We start from the raw sequence: 20,780 nt of genomic DNA on the forward strand, positions 1-20,780 counted from the left end.
CCTCCCTCATGATGCTAATGATTCTTTGGTTGAGAGTGGCATTCGCATACACTGCCTTTATGCACCCTCTCCATATCCTAGCTATGTGTCATCCGTGCACAGTGTATGTTCTGCAGTCTCTTCTTTGTTTCTTCTGCTGTAAAGAAACTTGTAAAGCTAAACGTACATAACATCCTCATCAGTATAAATAAAAATAACAATCTCCAAAAACTGTGCTGTTCCTCATTCTAAGCCATGAGGACACAAAGTGTGTCTTTGAGTGTAGTAGCAAATTTTAGACATAAATTTCTACTAGGCTAAAATTAATTGTATCCATTTTCTTTTTCAATTGGAATGTAATAGATTCATATGATAGCACATATCAGGGTAGCATAAGGGATCTTTGATTATATAAAATACACTTGGTACTTATTCTTACTTCTAGTTACCAGTGAACCTATTCCTTGGCTAATTTGTAGGTGCCTGGATTAGAGGTGTTGATAGGAGTTCCTTAGCAACTGACCAGTTCTTAGTAGACTAGTGTAAACTTTCATAATATACAATGGCATGATTATAACCATTTGGACAGTTTCAACAGAAACAAAAATTACATAACTTTGAATATGGTTCTTTCTTGGCAAGACGAAGCATAGTGCTATAACACCTAGTTTAGAGCCAGTAGTAATAAACATTGGTCAAATTATTTAACCTGTGTTCGTCTGTTTCCTTATCTGTAAAATGAGACTACTAATCCCACCCGATTGGGTCATCATGAAGTATAAGTAAAGGAGTGTAAATAATGTGTTTGGCGCGGTGCCTGGCTCGTAGAGGTCCTTAATAAATGGTAGTTGTTATCCTCATTTGTTTATTAATATTTATTAACCATTCACTATGTGCCAAGTACTTTGTTAGGCACTGAAAGTTTGGTGTGAACAAAACAAACCCACCCTCTTTTTTTATGGAACTTATGGCTTCTTTAATCTTGCTGGGAAGGTGGGAGTGTGGGTATTGTGGGGCTATTTATCAGGCCACTTTAAATCACCACTTTTATTTAGCTTTTCCATTAAGTATCCTTCTAATTACTGTGTTATTAGCAATACCTGTTGCCTACCCATTGCACTGATATTCACATAGGATTTGTCTGAATTGGGAAATAATTGTCTATGGTTTTATAGAGCAGTTAATGAAATTTGAATATCTGATTATTCAGGATGCAGTTTTGAATGATAAAGACATTCCACATGTGCCGTTGATTATATATTGTGTTTCTTAAAGAAACATTCTACATTTGGATTAGTTTTTCAGTGGCCCTGATATTTAATTTATTAAAATTGGAATTTAAGGCTATATAGACTTAACTTGAAGGCATGACAATTTTATTTAAAAAAAATTTTTTTTAGACAAAGAAGAAATGACTTGTCAGATCTGATCTTCCCTGAGTAACCTTGGATTTTAAATAGCCTTTAACTGATACAACTAGAGAGTACTTTAACAGTCAATCATGCTTTATTTGGATAATTCGAAATGACAGGTTAGCATTTTTCAGTGCTTGGCATAGCCTGAAAATATTCATGCCATCTGAATGGTTTCCCCATGGATTAGAGGTGAAAAGGTTCTAAAGCAACGGTCCAGGAATCCAGAATAGTTTTCTTTTCAAAAGTTAATTCTCATCATTTTCACTATGACTACTAAGAAACCACAAGGGAACTGTGTGAATCTTTTCACAATTAATAGGCTTAATCTGGAGGAGCCTTTAGGAGAAGCTGCTAGATTTATAAGAATAAGACACCCAATTGATGAAGCCTGAAATTACAACAGCCATTGATCAAGGGTTACATTGCCGCCTAGCCTGAAGACTTTTCTTATTAATAAGAATAGTAAAAATCCTCTCTATTTTTACAGTACTCTTTGAAAAGCCAAAATACACAATACTGTCTTTATCCTGGTGGTCATCTTATGTGGAGAAAATATGATGTTATTTTTCACTTAAAAGGGAAAATGGAAATCTGAAAATGAAAAGATTGCAGGGATTTTAATTAAATGTTTTTTGCCACCCGTTTGCCATTGTATTATCTGTTCTAGAACCCATTTCTCTTGGCTTTCTTATTTTGCCTCTTTACCTAGTCTCTCACATATGAAGTTTTAGGATTAGTTTGAATATCCCAGTGCCTTCCAGTGAGTCATTCTTTATTCAGTCTTGAGTTTAATAAATTTCTTAAAAATTATAAAACAGGACTTAAAAGAATCAAGGTTTGCTTTTGGAGCTCTACTTTTACCAGAGCTCAGAAGAAAATGAAATGTATGGAGCACCTGGGTGGCTCAGTCATTTGAGGGTCCGACTTCAGCTCAGGTGGTTTGTGAGTTCTAGCCCTGCATCTGGCTGTCTGCTGTCAGCAGGGAGCCTGTTTTGGATCCTCTGATCCTGTCTCTGCCCCTCCCCCACTCATGCTCTGTCTCTCAAAAGTAAATATTAAAAAAAGAAAGAAAGAAAATGTAAAATCATTGTCTTCTTGTGAATAAGTGAGGACAACTTATTTTATCTAGAATTTTGTTTTAGAATTGTGTACATACATTGCAGCTTAGTTCAGATATGAGAGTAGTGTAGTCATCGAAGCTTATCTTCATAGAATATAATTTTCTGCCCATACATCAATCTCATGAATTGAGACAGAAGGGAGTGTGACAGGCAGAGCTTTGAATCAGGGCTTGAATACGTGACCTTTGGAAGTTAAACTCTCTGAGCTTAATCAGCTGTAAAGCATAACCTCTTTGTATTCTTCTTGTGAAAGCTGATTTCTATAAAACACCAGGCAAGTAATAATTCAGATTTATCATTATTTAATGTTTTAGTTAAAACTTTTTAAGTAAATTAAAAAAAATTATATTTGAAAGTGTACAGTAAAATTAAGGTCAGTTCAGATTTTTTAAGTGTTCATATATGAAAAGTTAAAAACATACTTGGAAGGCAACTTCACCAAACACCTGTTGGATGTTGACTCAGTGACAGGCAGGTATGCAGGTGCTGGGAGTTTATGACCTTAAATCACAAAGTATGCACAGGATATTAGTAAGCTGATACTTGATGAACACTATGGTTAACAAGTATAAGTTGGCCTGGATAGGGACCAGAGAAACTTCCTCGAGGAGAAAGCCTAGAGGGAATCTTGAAGGAGAAAGTCAGTACAGGTTTGTCAGGCAGAGATTTGGGGAAAGGGTTTTCCAGGCAAAGGGAATAGTACAGAAGAGAGACTTCACAAACTGGCAAGAACTTAGAGTGCCTGGGTGGCTCACTTGGTTAAGCAGCTGACTTCAGCTCAGGTCATGATCTCACAGCTTGTGGGTTCAAGCCCCGCGTCTGGCTCTGTGTTGACAGCTCGGAGCCTGGAGTCTGTTTCAGATTCTGTCTCTCCCTCTCTCTCCTCCCCTCCCCACTTGTGTCCTGTCTCACTCTCTCTCTCAAAAATAAATACATTTAAAAAAAAAAGAAACTGGCAGAAACTTGGCATGAGTATAAGGGGAATTTTTTTCTGAGATATAAAAGATCCCAGATAATGAAAAGCCTTAATATGTTGTGCTACAATGTTTGGATTTTATTTTCATGTTATTTGGGAGGAAGCATTTGAAAGATTTTGTGCCAGTGAATGACATAATCGAATATGTAGGTTAGAAAAACGTACTAAAGCTGTTTTCTCTGTTATATTTCATTCCGGTTCTCTCTACTCATACACTGAATTGACTTCCATATCAGAAGAAACAATTATCTTGTTTAACCTAAGACTGTCATCACGTTGATGTTAGGCACTTTTGTATATTTATGATCTTCGTTGAAAGCTCTGTAAACTGCCACCCGAGTCTGTAAATTTTAGTAGCTCACAATAGTGAGATATAAAGTTCGTCCCATCTGACAGTCTCATTTCTTAAACTATAATAGCATGAGTCCAAGGAGGAAAATTTTGCTTTTGGGCACTGTCCCATTCCCTATGCCTTTGGTACGGTTGGCACAAGGATGTCACAGACATGTTCCAGTGCACAAGTCTCACAGGATGATAATAATCCTTCATCATAAATATATTGTTCTTGACAGTGAACACTAAGAAACCACAGGTTGATGTGTTTTACACTGCACACTAACCAGTTTCTTTCTACAGCCTGATTGAGAGAAGCAAAACATTTGTTAAATATAACCTTATGGGGACCTCCTGGTTCCCAGTCCCTCAATCATTTATCCAGATGGATAACAACTGTCTGCACTTACTGCCTTTTCTCCCACCCATTTCTGTCTATAAGCAGAGACATGTCCGTGCCTCTGAGTGTGAAAGTACATTTTACCAATGATTTTCTTATCTGTGACCTGGGTGTTGTCCCAGTGTCTAGCCTCAGTTCCTAACCTGTTTAGAAAGCTACCACGGTCTGCCTTCATTTCTCTCCCAGCCCATGGGCACTGCCCATTTTCTACCATGTGAGCCAATGTCCTGCCCAAGAAGCTGTCTCTGTCCTTCTCATTGCTAGTCCTGAAACCTTTCAAGTCTGCCCAAACTCCTGACCCTGACCTTGCTTGGTGCCAGTTTCCCAAAACACAAATATGGAAAGGCACTTAAAAATATCACCAAATGGTGTTTTGAACAAATCCAATTCTTAGAACGGAACAAACTAAAAGATACAGTGTAATGGGAAAAAAATGTGTGGCTTGTAATCAGACAGCTTTTCGCTTATGAAATTCTATCTACCGATGTAGATTCCAATGTGCCGGTTACCATAGTGAGTGTCTTACCCACATCGCCACCACAGCCCGATCAGAGAAGTTTCCATACAGGAACCAGGCCTGGGAGGGTTTACAGACATGCCCAGTCTGTATGAGGGGGGAGGTTCAACTCCAGATACGTCTTTCTGCCTGGGCTTCTGTCACCACACAACACTGCCTCTCAATAATGAGTCTGTAGATAAAGTGAATGTTTTATTAAATAATGCATTGCCCTGGTATAGTGCTTTGAGGTTTATAAAGTGCTTTTATTTATATCTCATTTGATTTATGGAATAACTGTGAGGTAAGTATAACTAACCCTGTTTGTCCAGAGAGAAAACTGAGGCTCACTAGTTCAAGTGACTTGCGCAACATGAAACAACTTATAAATGGCACAACCAGTATTCATAAACTTAAGAAAAAAGTCACATATGTATAACACCAGGAACATCTTAAGTGGGATATACTTGTACTGTTCCCTCTGCTGAGAGTAGGCACTGGGTACTACTGTTTCTTGCCGTGGCCAAAGACATATTGACAATGCTGATCCCCAAAGGGGACATGTGTATGACATTTGGCTTAGTCAACTTCCAAAGTAACAGTGTTAGCTTTGGTTTATATGCATTCTCTGTGTGATGCTTACGTTCCTACCCAATTTACACAGAATACATTCCACACAGGGACATATCACATTATAAATTGTATATCATCTTCACAGGATCGTTTCACATCGGGCAACACACAGACAAATCTCCCTTTGTGTTTACTTTTTTTACATGTAAAATTATTGTTTAGTCTTTGTTAAGATCTTAGAGCTGGTATGACTACAATCATGATACAATGACGTATTTTACTGTGTTTCCAAATGCCTTCCCCTTAACCTCTCTGCCCTCCTTGGTGGAGATTTTTTATGCATTTTGCTACTTGAATCTTCATTTATGGCTACTTTTTTTTTTCTTCTTCAGGTTTTGTGATGAAGGAACCTGTACAGATAAAGCCAATATTCTATATGCCTGGGCAAGAAATGCTCCCCCTACCAGACTCCCCAAAGGTATATCTGAGGCCTCTTGCATAGTCTTCTTCTATAAAGCTGCTTAATTTCTGACTCCAAAGTACTTTTTATTATATGTTCTTTCCACAGTTGTTGACAGTGTTCCATTTTGCAATTTCACACTAAAAAAATACCTGTATTACCTGCTTTGTATTGAAAAGGTTTCATTTAAGTAGTTGCTCTTTCTCTGCCTCTCTTTGGTATAACTTGCCCAGCACAACAGCTTGGATAGAATTAGAAAATACCCTAGAATACCTCAAGCCACCTTTGGCCTACAGCACATTGGTTCCTGACAGCAGGAGCATTTCAGAAGCCAAGAGAGCTAGGAATTAAATAAATTGCTGTTTCAGCAAACAGATTAAAAAAAAAATTGTCTTGGAACCTGGGTATTTAATGTAATACCAAACCTCAGCTGGCTTTCTATCTTCACTCTAAATTGCTCATCACTACCAATGTGTGAATGAATTATCAGGCTCTCTTCTATTACCTTGATGTTTCTTAATGTCAAAGGGAATGTGCAGTTCTGTAACAGAATATGTCTGCCATGGTTCAGGGATGGTGTCTTATACACCTGTTTCTCTCTTGCCTCCCTAACTTTGCCAGCTCTAACTGATACCTCTTTTGCTTTGCTTCAAATGAGCTTCTGAATCCTCTCCATAGTTTACCAGGCAGCTGCTACCAAACACGTTTGCAAACTAATGGGGGCTGGGGGAAGGCTGTTATAGATTTGTTGACATTTTAAAGATCCATTGGTTGAGCAGATAAAAAAAAAATTTTTTCTCCACCTGTAAATATTTTCTCTGTAGATGTTTAAAAAGCTTCCTAGGAAACTCTATTAATAGTAAGACCATTAGGAACCCTTCAGATTCCAAGCACTTATTGACACACTGGACTTTGTAATCTAATTGATAACTGATTTCCTCAATGACCTTTCCACAGATACCTGTTTTCATATGGGAATAAAAGCATTTCCCCTGAGATATTTTTAAGAAGTCTGTTTTCTATATTCAGTCAGAAACTAAAAATGAATGTGAATATATTCAAAACAAAATGAAAGTGGGTTTATGTATGTCTGTTATGTACTCAATAATGGCAGAATTTTGTTTCATTCTATTTCTTTCAAAATGAGTAAATTCTTCTCTTAAAGTGTATGTATTTACTCTGGTTCTGAAATGGGAAGTATGGATAGAAACCTATCAGAGCCTGTAGAAGGAATGATAGATTATATTAGAAATTTTCAGTGAATGCCTGGTTCATTTCCTTTTTCATATAACATAATTTCATATGTTATATGCTATTTTATTTCCCTTTGGATTTCATAGATAAGCAACCTGAGATTAGTTCCATTTTAGACTTTCATTTCTAAAATATTAATTTATCATCTTTATAAATCTTTAGGAGTTGGATTCAGAGTCGGAGGAGAGACTGGAAGTAAATACTTTGTACTACAAGTACACTATGGGGATATTAGTGCTTTTAGAGGTAAGTTTTTAAATTTTGGAACTAAGCACAACTTTCAATACTATAAATATATAAAATACATACAAAAACTTAAAATGTATGTACACACTATTGACCACACTCTCTGCTCACTGGGAAAAAACTGCTTTTGTTTCCTTTAATTTGAGACGATTGAAGCAATGACTTTTATTTTGGAAATGATGCCATCTTATACATTCTACTATTCTGCTATGCTTCTTTCTCTTATGCTGACTTCATGGTTCCTTTGCTTTCCAATGTATTGTCTTATCTGTCCTCTCCTTGCAAGCAGTATCATCAGAAGAATAGGGACTAGCAATTTATTTCCATTGCTAGAGGCAAGCCACTGAGTGAGTCACCATACTTTGCAGTACCAGGGAGGTTCTCAGACTCTAGGGCTCATATCAGTGCTTTCTCTGTAATCTACACTTGCCACTTCATGAACTCATCCATCATCCACTGCAGTAATGCACAGACCCCACCCACTCTTCTGACACTGCTGAACACCCCCCTAGACACTCATTGGTCTGCCCATGATTACGATGCACTTCATTTTTTTAATTGAAGTATAATTGACATACAATATCCGATTAGTTTCAGGTGTTCATCACAGTGTTTCAATATTTTTATGCATTATGAAACGATCCCCATGATAAGTCTACTTACCATCTGTCACCATACAAAGTCATTACAGTATTATTGACTATATTCCCTATGCTGTACATTAATCCCCATGACTTTATAACTGGAAGTTTGTACTATGTACTTCATTTAAACCCTCCTTTTCTTATTATAGAATCATTAACATGAGGAAGGGGCCCTGTTCCCAAGGCAACAGAGACTGGTACTTGTTATTCCTTCTGCTACATTTAGTCAAACTCCAACTGCCTTCCAGGTTCACACTTCAGTGTTCACGGGAGTGTAAATATTAAGCAGTCTTCTCCTTGGCTTATCAGCCTTTCCACTATGTCTTGCTGACTTACACATATTGCCCCAAGTTTTCTAATTTAACGTTATATTTCTGCTAACTAACCTGATACATTTTCCTCTCCAGACACATTAGCTTTCTATCCAGTAACTAAGTCTTGAAGTACATGTCCATCTCTGCCTATGAATTATCCTCTGGGGCCTTTGCTGAGAGTGCCTCGTGTGGTGATAGTTTCCATAGATTCCCAGTATTCAGGATGGGGACAGTAAATGCGGTCTTCCTCTGGGAACAAATGTTAGAAAAATTGTATATAATTTTTCAATTAGAACTAACATTGCAGTCAGACATATTATCAATTAAACAACCTCCTGTGGACCAGCCCATGAACCTGCCTTCCAAATGAAACTTGTTTTTCTATTAAAAATATACTTTGAGGTGTAGTATGCAAATAGCTTTCCATTTTTGGAACAGAACCTAAAACCTTAAGTTGTTAACTGTAGTGTTGATAGAGGATTCTGTTGAAAACAATGAAATAAATGTGTTTGAGCAACAACGACAGAACTTATCTCTTCTAAAAATTGACTGTGTGGGTGTGAGTGGAACAGGCAGATGCCACCACTGCTGACTTTCAAAGCACTGACCTGACAATAATTTTCCCAAGAAGGCAAGGAAGGCTTTCCCTGTTCCCACAACTAAGGTATCCGGTCATACCTACACACGCTCCCCCACTCCGACTCTCGGTCCCTCTATAGAGCCCTGGACTTCACTTTTCAATCTAATTCCTCTTAGCTTTATAGTACATGCTAACAGATACCACAATGATACCCTAGGCAAGATGGATGATATAGACTAGTTTTTAAGCTATATTACTGTCATAATATATATTAAGTTCTTACTGGTGAGGAATTAATTTTGTTTTATAATTTATATTTAATCTAGGGATAATTTAAGTTTTGATATTTAGGGGTGCCTGGGCGTCCTAGTTGGTTAAGCATCTGACTTTGGCTCAGGTCTTGATCTCACGGTTCGGTTTGCGGGTTTGAGCCCCACATCACTCTCTGTGCTGACAGCTCGGAGCCTGGAGCCTGCTTTAGATTCCGTGTCTCCCCCTCTCTCTGCCTCTCCCCTGCTTTAACTTTGCCTTTCTCTCAAAAATAAATAAACATTAAATAATAAAACTTCCAATATTTAATATGTAAATATATAGTTATTCTTTACTATAAGAGACTGATCAGAAATTTTTATACTAATTTTTCATTTTCCACCTTTTTGAGAACAATTTTCCTAAAAGAAGGTACAGATGAGGTATGAGTTAGAAGCATTACTGGTGCTATAATTCATAGGCCTTATTGTAATATAATAAAAATATAAACAACAAATTTCACCATGTAATTTTTTCAGTAGCCTTAGATACAGTTTTGTGCCTTAAGCTATACACGGGTACATGGCTCAGAATAGTAAATAAACACACGGGAAAATATCAAATCTCACTAAAACTAGAGAACATTTTATATTTATTAAATTGGGGGTGTGTGGAGATTAAATTATAAAACCCAGGACTGCCAGGGTTTGGACTAATCTGGTGGTACAGTTTGGGGAGCTTTTTGAATTAGTGCACTGTTTTGGAAAGCAACATTATCATATTAGATACATTTTATATAGAACAGTAAAATCTTGCTCAAGGCTCTTATCCTAAAAAGAGTTGTTGTTTTTAAATGAGCTACCTACCCATGGTTGTTTCTGCTCCATTAACTATTAATATGAAAAACTGGAAAGTTAACAAATGTCCCTAATAATAGGGGACTAGTTAAATAAATGGTATAATAACAAAAATAATAAATCAAAAAAATGTATAGAGACCACATAAAACCATAAGTAGGCTTGCATGTTTCCAAGTATTATAAGGAACAAGGAAAAAAAAAGAAAATAGTCAATAAGCATGAAAGACAGGTTTGTGTGATTATTTTTTTTTCTTGAAAGTGTTATAACATTATCTTGAAGTTTTTAAAATTCCACAAGTAGAAGTAATATGTTAAGTCTGTTAATACCTACCAGTTAGCGTGCTGTATTCTCAATCATACCCTTCTGACAAAAAGCATCAGTATAAATCTCCTCTATATGCCTGATTTCCTATAAGGAGTGATTTATACTATATAAAAATTCTATGTTCTGATGACACACTTATATCTAGATATACCTAGAAGTAGAAAATAATTATATCATCTTATCTTCTAGTGATGAAAAATCACATATGTGCACATATACATACACACATATATCGTCGTATTGGTGTTGGTCAGGATTTGAACCTAATGATGTTGAAACTGTTGATGATATTTTTGAGTATAGAAATTATACATCAAAAGCAGACTAACACTACAAGGAAGTTACTGCACCCCTGAAAAATAGGAAAATGTTCAGCTTAAGGGTGTGAGTATTCATCCTTACAGGGAATGTTTTAGACGTCTGAGAAGCCTAGGACTTTTTTTTTCTTTCTTTCTTTTTTTTTTTTAATTTAAATTCAAGTTCGTTAACGTATTGTGTAGCCTTGGCTTCAGGAGTAGAAAGAACCCAGTGATGCATCTCTTACATACGACACCCAGTGCTCATTCCAAAAAGTGCCCTCCTTAATGTCCGCCCATTTAACCCATACCCCCACCCAGCGTTCCTCCAGTAGCCCTCAGTTTGTTCTCTGTATTTAAGGGTCTCTAGAACTTTTCTTTAATAGAAACACCAATAGTTAAGGTAAAATATTTTAAAATTTATTGGAATGTTTTAAAGTATCAGAAGCCAGATGGGTGTGTCTTACACTGTGGTCTCTATTAGTGGGAAAAATTGAGTGTGATTTTAGAGTGAGTTCTGTGGAATTACATGAAATATTTGTTTGGGTTTGGGTCCTTGTTTGTTTTGGAAATTGCACAGAATGTGAAGCTGTTAAAAGCATCATTTAAAAACAGCTATCTTTATTAAATGCCACGTCAATCACAGTGTCAGACCCATGCTGGTGCTGGTATCCTAACCTTCCTGCCCAGAGGAGTTTAGTATATGCCAGCAGGAGGGACAAGCACAAAACTGCATTTACAGACAATTCTAGAAATGTATATCAAGTACTGAGGCTGTGGAGGGGCAGAGCACGCAGGTTTGCTGGGAAAGCAGGAGACAGCGAGAGGAAAAGGCTTCTTAGAAGGTGGAAACAGAGCAAGGATTTGCGTGGTGGTCAGGAGCCCCCAGGTAGGCAGGGGCAGGGGGAAGACATGTTCCAAACAAAGGTGAAAGCATGTGTATAGACACAGGGAAGTGAAAAGCCCATCCATGAGGAGATTTCTGTAATTTGGTGCTCCTGGAGTGTGAAATGTAAAGACAGAAGTGGCAAGAAATGAGAACATTGGTGAAAGGTGAGGGCCAGACCATACAGAGCCTTGTCAGGACTTTATTCTCACAAACACTCAGAGTGCTTGTCAGCCAGACAGTAACCTAGGCTTCAGTCCTAGGCTTGACTGTGGAAAAGCCACTAGCCTTATGAAGAAAGCATTGAGGCTTTAGGAGGCCCAGGTAACCCAGAACTGAGCCTCCGGAAAGCCAGAATGAGTTGTTTTTAAAATATAGACTCACTAATTTTTATAAATTAATATTCCATGGAAAACATAATGTAATATAATTAGAGATGAATGTCCCAGGGAGCCTGGCTGATTCGGTCGGGAGAGCATGAAATTCTTGATGTTGGGGTTGTGAGTTCGAGCCCCATGATGAATGTGGAGATTACTTAAAAATTAAAAAACAACAACAACAAAAAGAAACGAATATCCCGCATAAGCAATAGCATTCAGGGGTTAGGTGTTTAGACTCTAAGACCAGATGGCCTGGCAATGGCACTTGCTTGTTTTGTTACCCTCACAAACTTTCTAAGCCTCTCTGCCCCCTCATCTATAAAATGGGATCATAATGGTTTATAGAAAGGTACCTGGTAAGTGCTCAATAAATATTAGCTAGTATCATTATAGTCCCTATAAAAGGCTTCAAAGTGACAATAAATTGCCCTAAATGCAACCTTTTGTCGTAGTTGCCTATAATATAAAGGGTGTGTTGGTTACTTTTCAGGGGTGTTATAATGTCTTGTTGTATTTAGACACAGAACTAAGCTACTAGAAGTTTCCTGGTTATGCTGTTTCCTGTTCTCCACAGCATTTGTTGTTATTCATAGTTCATTTATAAGAAGATAAACTACAAGACAGTCCCTGCCCTCAAGGGAATTAGAATAATAGGAAATAGAGATTCCTCCTCTTTTTTCTTTCTTGACAAGTTTTTTTTCAGTAATGTCTTGTTCCAAGAAGAAAATTATCCTGAGATTGCTGTAGAAATTTGGCACATTTCTTCTGGATGCTTTGGCCTAGGGGAATCTTAAGAAACTGGTCTCTCCAGAGTTATCGGCATTAGCTTGCTAGTTTCCAGCAGTAACTCATTTCTCAAATTGGAAAACTTGCTCACTCACTAACTGAAGTTGGAACGGATATCCTTAAAATGGAGATAAGAACCTCTGCCCGAGTGCAGAAGTTCTGACTATCTTTGTGTGGCAGAATTTCCAAACTGTCTTGCTTTCCAACTACTTACTGTCCCTTCAGCTCTTGTTGTTGATAGGAAAACTATCAAGGATACAGAGCCCTTTCCACAGCCTCCCCCCAAACACACATACATATCTAGGGCTTGCTTTTACCCCTTCATCACAGCTCTCAAAATCCACATACATTTTAGCATGTTCCTTGGAATATAGCTAAAAGATTCATTTTCCTTTAGAGGGGTGTTTAATACTTACACTCTAAATGAGATGATTGAAACCTGAGGTACCTGTTTTCAACTCTCTTTTCTGTGAGCTCTCAGAAATTTAGTCTCCAAATTTCTGGGGTTATAAGTAAAATCAGATCATAAAATTCCAGTTAGAATCCTTAAAGAAGAAATCATTTTTAATAGCCAAGTTTTTTAGAAAGCCAAGGTTTTAGCTCTGTAAGTATTATAATTATAAAATATTTTAGACAGAAATCTTTCCCAAATATATTACATGTCTTTTCAAATTAAAATAGGTGGTAGATGTTAAATGTCTATAGTTGTGTCCAACACAGCTGTTCGTTTCCTTCCCTATCCCCATCCCTCTTTTCTTTGTAATTTTGGGATATCGTTCTAAACGTCAACGACTGCACAATGATTTCCCTCAAAATTGAATATATGGAGTTTTTCTGTGTTATTGGGCTTGTTGCCTCCTTCTATCTGCTTTTCTATATTTTCTGTGTGTTCCTCTTTGTCAAGCTACCACTTCAACTCATTTTAATTCCCACAGAGCACTGCGTGGAAGTAAAGATGAGTAGGCTCAAAAATCTGCCTTCATGTAGGTCACCATCCAATGGCAAAAAATAAAACAATAGCTATAATCACATGAGTCAGTACACAGTCCTCGCAGGTGGTGAGAGAGGGGATTGATAAGCAGGTAAGACCATACCCAGTTTAGAAAGAGATTGATATTTTTAAAGAGTTTTTTAAATGTTCATTTATTTTGAGGGGAGGGGGGAGGGGCAGAGAGCGAGGGAGACACAGAATCCAAAGCAGGCTCCAGGCTCTGAGCTGTCAGCACAGAACCCGACACGGGGCTTGAACTCAAATTGTGAGATCATGACCTGAGCCAAAGTCAGACGCTTAACCGACTGAGCCACCCAGGTACCCCAGAGATTGATTTCTTATAGACATTGTGCTCCCTTGTTCTAAATTGATGCATTAGATATGAAATCCAGGTGACTAAGTTTCATATAATTGTTTCCAAATTTAGAATAAACAGACTCAGATTTAAAGCGTTTAAAAGGAACTTTCTGAACAAAATCATGAGAACACTAGTGCCTGAACTTGGTGACCTTCGGATTTGATTTCTACTTGGCTTCTTTGTCTTATTCCATCCTATGATCCATTAGGTGTGGCTTCTGAGCAGCTTAGTTCAGGGGAGGTGGGTATTCTTGGACATAGGATGTGAGTTCACGCATTCACACGTCACACTCATCCACATGCACACCCTGGGGGTCCCCGTCTCACCACCACTGCAGGAACAGTAGAACGAGCATGAAGGAGTCAATGGCAGGCAGAAGGGAAAAGAGAGGGCTCTCGAGGAATTCTAATTCCACTGTGACTTATGCTGCATCTCTGCCTCTTACAAGACTACTGCCAGGAAGCTATCGGAAAAAGCTTTGAAATTGTGAGCACAGGAAAAATCCCTTGCTAATGCATTTTTGAACAAGATGGAGTATAGATCAGTGGCAGGGCAGCGACACTTAAAATTATTTCATTCCAGTATAAAGCAGACTACTCTGACTTCAGTGGAAGCGTGAGAATGCTCTTGACTCCCTGGTACCTGGGTCCTGGATAACAGCAGGGAAGGTCACACCCCACCGCTTCCTCTGTTGTCTTCTCTAAATCTCTCTCAGAGGCTTCCTCCTGCGCTCTCTCCAGGAAGATACACCCATGCTTGACTTTACTTCTCTACAAAGTGAGGGATACTATAGGTGGGGTGTTTAAAGCCAAGTATTTTCCATTGGTTTGGATTACTTTCTATAGTTAATTAACCTCCTTTGAAATTGCAAATGTGGAGACTGTTGTTCATGCTTCTCCTCACCCCCAGCCCCTCCCCACCCCCCAGATGCCTGAAAGCCATGGGCCTTTACACTGACAGAGAAACCTAGATGGCACCTTTCTAGTCCTCAGCCTGGCCTTCCCTGAATAGGACCGTTAGTGCACGTAGTCCAGAAAGCCTAATCCCCTTCCAGAATATAGGAGGTTCGTTCTCACCATGGTCTTTTATTCCAGAGTACACATAATGTGCCCAAGTTCTCAACACCAGCAACAGCACCCCTGCTTAAGCAACTGTACCTTCAGCAGATACAGAAATGTGGCTCCGGAAGGCTGCACTTTGCCCTTTTCTCTTTCAAGGCTGTGATACCCATGCCATTCAGCAAGTCTCCTTTCTTCCCTCCCCAGCTCCTACTTTTTTTAAAGTTTATTTATTTGTTTATGGAGAGTAAGAGAGCCCATGCACATGCACATATGTGCACTCTCGCAAGGAGAGGGCAGAGAGCAAGGGAGAGACAGAATCCAAGCAGGCTCCGTGCTGTCAGTGCAGAGCCTGATTCCGGGCTCGATTTCACAAACTGTGAGATCATGAACAAAGCTGAGATCAAGAGTCAGATGCTTAACTGACTGAGCTACCCAGGCACCCCCCAACTTCCACTTTTTATTTCTCTTTTATTACTTGATAAAAGTACAAACTTTTCCTCAGGTGCTTTGGGCCACATGTGGTTTGGAAGTAAGGATTGTAAACCTGATAGAAAGGTGCTTAAGCTCATAATCCATGTATTACATTATGTCACCTTTGGGAGGCTGAGGCACCATCTCTCATCAAATATGCTGACATTCCTATAGCAAAATATTCAAATAGTCACATTACAAGGGATAAATAAAGATATAAATAGCATCGCATCCATTCAGCCCAGATTTTGCTGCCAAACATTATTAAAAAACTCTTTAGGCTTCCAGAGCTTTTCAGATTTCAGAATTGCAAAAAGTTCTATTAGAAGAAAGAAACCTATTCCCTAATACTTGAGTTATCAGTTGCAATACTAACAAGATTGGAGGACTCTGGATATATTTGAATATTTTCCCATTAAAATAATCTCTCCCAAACTTTATTTTTAATCTTTTGGAAAATACAGAAAAATATTAAAAAAGAAAAGTAAAAACTCCCTCACAATGCCTTACTATTCAAAAAACCTGTGATATGAGGTGAGGGTTGTACATCTCTATGAATATACTAAAAACTGTTGAATGATACACTTTAAAGGGGTGAATTGTGTGGCATATGAATTATATCTCAATAAAGCTATCAAAGAAAAGGTATATAGATGGCAAAGAAAAAAAAATCTATAATACCCTCTTCACTTGTACCTCCCTTTCTCACTGGACACCCAGCTTCAGGTAAGTATCATTTAGATCTGCCTACTTTTCATATGCTTATCCTAACTAACATTTGTATACACACAAAAACCACAGATATGTATATATGCACTTTTTCTCTTTTGGACAAAAATCAGACCACTTTTCACAGTTCTGCATCTGCTGTTGTTTTTAATTTAACAATGTACCCTGGGCATATTTCTGAAGCAGCCCATGTAAAACTCTTCCATTATTTATAATGGCTGCCTAGTATTCTGTTGTGCAGATATACTATAATTTATACATCCTTCTCTCTATTAAAGACATTTAAGTTCTGAGTTGTTTGCTATCACAAGCAATGCTGCAGTGAACTTTAATGTAAGCAGTGTTTTAGGTAACGATGTATTGTTTCTGCAGGGTAGATTTCTAGAAATGGGATTTTTGGGTCGTGGAGTGTTTAAACCTTAACAGATTCCACCAAATTGCCTGACAAAACAGTTTTTCCAATTTACAATCCAAGTGAATGAGTGAGCCCCATATCCTTCCCTCCCCTAGATGTTTTCACACTTGAAAAATTTTGCCCATTGTTTACTTAAACAAAGGAACTCCTCTTACTGTTTCATTAAAAGGATTGGGATTAGCTGGAAGGTCTTAATAGAATTACCTCTAAAGTACATAGTCTAGTTCAGGATTTCTCAAAATCTGATCTGAGTACCACCTGCGCCAGAATCTCCTTGGGGTGCTTTTTAAAATGAAAATTCTTGTTCCATCCGGACCTACTGAATCAGATGCATAAAAGGTAGAGGTGAGGCACAGGTGTATTGGAGCTGCCTCATAATGACTCCAAGACCCAGTTGTTAATTTTCACATGTTTTTTGAGCTGTTTGCTAATTATAACCATCATTAAAAATGAAGGCAATAGATACTCAAAAATCATCATCTCCTAATTATTTCACCGCATTTTACTATTACTGCTCTTGGGGATATTTAAGTTATTATTTCTATTGTATCTGTATGGTGGAAATAAAATAAAGTGGCGTGTTAACTGCTCATCTCTTCCCAACCTAGTGTTCACTGACGTCACATTGATAACTTGAAATCAACCATTACATTATGGTAATTGACAAATGCTGTAGATCTGTGCTTGAGAAATTATTTTGTTGGATCATATTTTTAAAAAATGATGGAAAAGATGTCAGTAATGCAGATTATTGTGAATAGTCAAAAAATTTGAGGAAATATTCCTCCAGTATTCAAAAACTATTAGCTAGTACAGGAGATTTTGCTCACATCATTGACAAGCAAATGCAGTTCTTACATATATCTTTGTTGTTTCAATAACCAAGAATATCAACAAACATTCTTTTCTGAATTACTCCTCAGTTACAACTATATATCGGCTATGGAAAAGTTCAGCAAAAATTAAGGAAATAATTCTGTGAAATTCAACTGGTGATATGGAATTTACAATAAAGAATATTATATATTTTATTATTATTTATGAATTATGTGTTGCATATCTTTTATATTAACAAAAACTATAATATATTTATGTGTACACACAAGCATATTTTTCCCGAGAGACAACAATATGTTACCCGCACACCAGGGAGCCCAGAATTTTGAAATTTTAATGAGCTACCCAGTTGATTTTGAGGCAAACTAAAATTTAAAAACTGAGGCTCAGATTTTTCTAGTAAGAATTGAGTTCCTTCTACATTTTTCCCCCCATGCTACAGGTGTGTCAGGGCATTCCCTGGGGACTTGGGACATGAGCAGAATAATTTGCATTTACCAAAATAAGTATAATTAAATCTCAATTCTCTTAAGAAAGGGGAAGCTTTGAAAGAGGAAAATGAATTTAATTACTGCCTGGTTATTCTAGCACTTTCTTGATTTCACTTAGAAATTTAAAAGAGAGTTTGTTTTTATTCTTAATGTTTTCACAAAATTTGGTGTAAATCAAAAAAAGTGGTGTAAGTAGAAGCCACTTAGAGTGAATAGATGACTGCCTTGGACATGTCCCTCCCTATATATAGGTGTGCAAATGTTCCTTATTTACATTTAATCTAGATGAACCTTTTTGAAGGGCAGCAAAAATAAGTTCTATCCTCCCCCCAGTTTTTACACTTTTACTTTTTTTCATGTTTATTTTTATTTATTTTGAGAGAGAGAACAGGCAGGGGAGGAGCAGAGAGACAGAGAGAGAGAGAGAGAGAGAGAGAGAGAGAGAGAGAGTGAGTCTCAAGCAGGCTCCATGCTGTCAGTGCAGAGCCTGATGCAGGGCTCAATCCCACGAATCATGAGACCATGACCTGAGCTGAATCAAGAGTCAGATGCTTAACTGACTGAGCCACCCAGGCATCCCTTACATTTTTATTTTTAAGTGGAGCTTATGGAGTGACAAGGACTAGAAAGTAAGAGAAAAGCAGAGACCATGAGACCAATTCTGAAAGAGAAATGACTGGCAAGCACTTGGTAACATTCCACCTGCACAAAATTTCCATAGCTTCTTAGGCCTTTTCAGATAAGAGATGGAAATGTGGTTAAGAATTGTTAAAAATAAAACCATAACTTTTCTTTTCTTCTGTCGTAAAAAAGGAGTGAAAACCATAGACCTTTATGAGTTGTGTACTAACTTGTTTTTAAAGCACTGGTTTTTAACACCAGAGACTGAGTGTTCAGGGTGACACAGCATGAACAATGTCCCTCAAGGGATCATCTAGCCCAACCCCTCCATTTTACAGAAAGGGGATCGTTGCTGAAAAAGGTTAAGTGATTTGCCTAAGGTGATATAGCTACTAGTCCAATGCTATTAAAAACCAAAGCAATTTAATTTGTGTTGGATTTCTAGTTTGTCTATGAGCCAAAGTTCATGTCTTGACTGTATAAAACAAATAATGGAGTCAGTGTTTCTAAGAGTCCTTTGAACTGCTAGGAACCAGGAGGAATGAGCTCTTTGAATGAATGTGGAGTCGTTTACCTCATCTCATTTCTGCCTTTCATCCTGACGTATGAAGTAATCCACTTCCCTTATCCAGCAGGGATATTTCTAAATCAGGTTGCTTGATAGTACCACTGATTTCAGAAGAACTGTAATCGGATGTTCTTCATGTTCTTGTCTACCCTTCATTATACACAAGCAGCTTGATATGAGTCATGGGAATGATTTTAGGACTATTCAGTATCTCTCAAACGATCCAAAAGAAGCCTATTCTCCTGCAATATTTTTTTTTGCTCTTGCCAATCTCTTCACATAAATGTGAGCTTTCTGATTCCCTAGCTTTTTCACTTTGTTAATCATCTTCAGTATGGAAGACTAATGATCCTTATTCATCTCATTCATTCCATGGGACACCTGTTTATTTTAATACCTAAATATGGTCATTAAGAATCAGAAATTGCATTTTCATTCATTTGGTTGTAAGAAGACATATTAAACACTGCAGTATTATTTCTTTGTTAAAGAATATATTCAGAACATTTTTATCCCTTAAAATGTGTTTTTTAAAGCAATTTAACATTGAACAATGTAATATTTAGCTTAAGTGTGTCTTTTTTTAGGAAGAAAAGTTCCCCTAATACCATTTACTTTTTCATATTTTGAATTTATTTTCTAGTTGTTTTTGAAGCAAAGCTTATATTTTACCTTCATTTACCTCTTTGCAACTCATGCCTTTATAATCACTCGTACTTATTAACTCCTCTCTTGAAGTTGGTCAGGGCTACATAGTCCCAACTAATTAATTCTGTTTAAATTAATAGCAGATAACATTTCATTTTTTAACCAAAAGAAATTAAGAGGAGAAATAAAGTTACTTGCCCATTGGCTCACATTAAAATAGGGAGATGCAATTATGTTTCAGTGAAATCTAGTTCAGGGCACTGACACTCTCCAGGGCATCATCCTTGGATGTTACCCATTTTGCACATACTCCAGCTAGTTTCCTACCCTTCACCCTGTCTCTCATTGCTCCCCATCATTGCCTTAGCATGTTTATGTTTGTTTCCTATGTTCTAGGAATTCTGGCAAAAGAGGAATTTTTAGAGAGATATGCTAGGATTTGCACATTCCATTTCCCATTTACTATTAATACCCTTTTATGGTAGTTGACTGTCTTACTTGTAAAATGGAAAAGATACCCTCAATAAATATTTGACAAATAAAGCATTTGATGAAAATGATCCAATTATAATATTTAGTGATACTTACAAAATATTGTTAGAAAAATAGAATCCACCCTTCCCTAGACCTGGAGGAAACCCCACTAACCTCCCTGTTTCTGCCAATGGAAACATTTCTCTCTTCCTCATTCAATTTGAAAACCCTTCATCCTGCTCTGCATTTCTTCTCATTACAAATTAATTCTTATTTTCTCTATCTTTGAAAACTTTCAAGAATTTTTCTTCTTGCAGCAATATTTCTCCTCTTCACACTTGTCTATCCCCATCTTTTTTTTGCAAATGTTTCTTATTCTTGTTTCCCCAACTTAACTGAAAGAAGGATAAAATCTGATCAATAACCACAGTCCCTTCTACACTAACCCTTTATGTTATGGTATAAAGACTTGCTTAAGGACTAAGGGAATTTTGAGAGATAAATCTGGTCACCAAGGGGTTTCAGTATTTTTTTCGTTAATGTA

The 20,780-nt window shown here is 37.4% G+C and overlaps 1 protein-coding gene across 13 annotated transcripts in view; it reads left to right on the forward strand.

The window, feature by feature from the left end:
* PAM (peptidylglycine alpha-amidating monooxygenase) overlaps positions 1-20,780 on the forward strand; it is a 274,620-nt gene that overhangs the window by 175,352 nt on the left and 78,488 nt on the right. For all 13 annotated transcript variants that reach the window (XM_042944532.1, XM_042944533.1, XM_042944534.1 and 10 more), the window contains 2 exons: positions 5,686-5,771; positions 7,170-7,253. In XM_042944532.1, the coding sequence (XP_042800466.1) occupies positions 5,686-5,771; positions 7,170-7,253 (170 nt within the window). The remainder of the gene's footprint in view (positions 1-5,685; positions 5,772-7,169; positions 7,254-20,780) is intronic.

The sequence above is a fragment of the Panthera leo genome, chromosome A1 (genome assembly GCF_018350215.1).
Source record: "Panthera leo isolate Ple1 chromosome A1, P.leo_Ple1_pat1.1, whole genome shotgun sequence".
Classification (NCBI taxonomy): Eukaryota; Metazoa; Chordata; class Mammalia; order Carnivora; family Felidae; genus Panthera; species Panthera leo.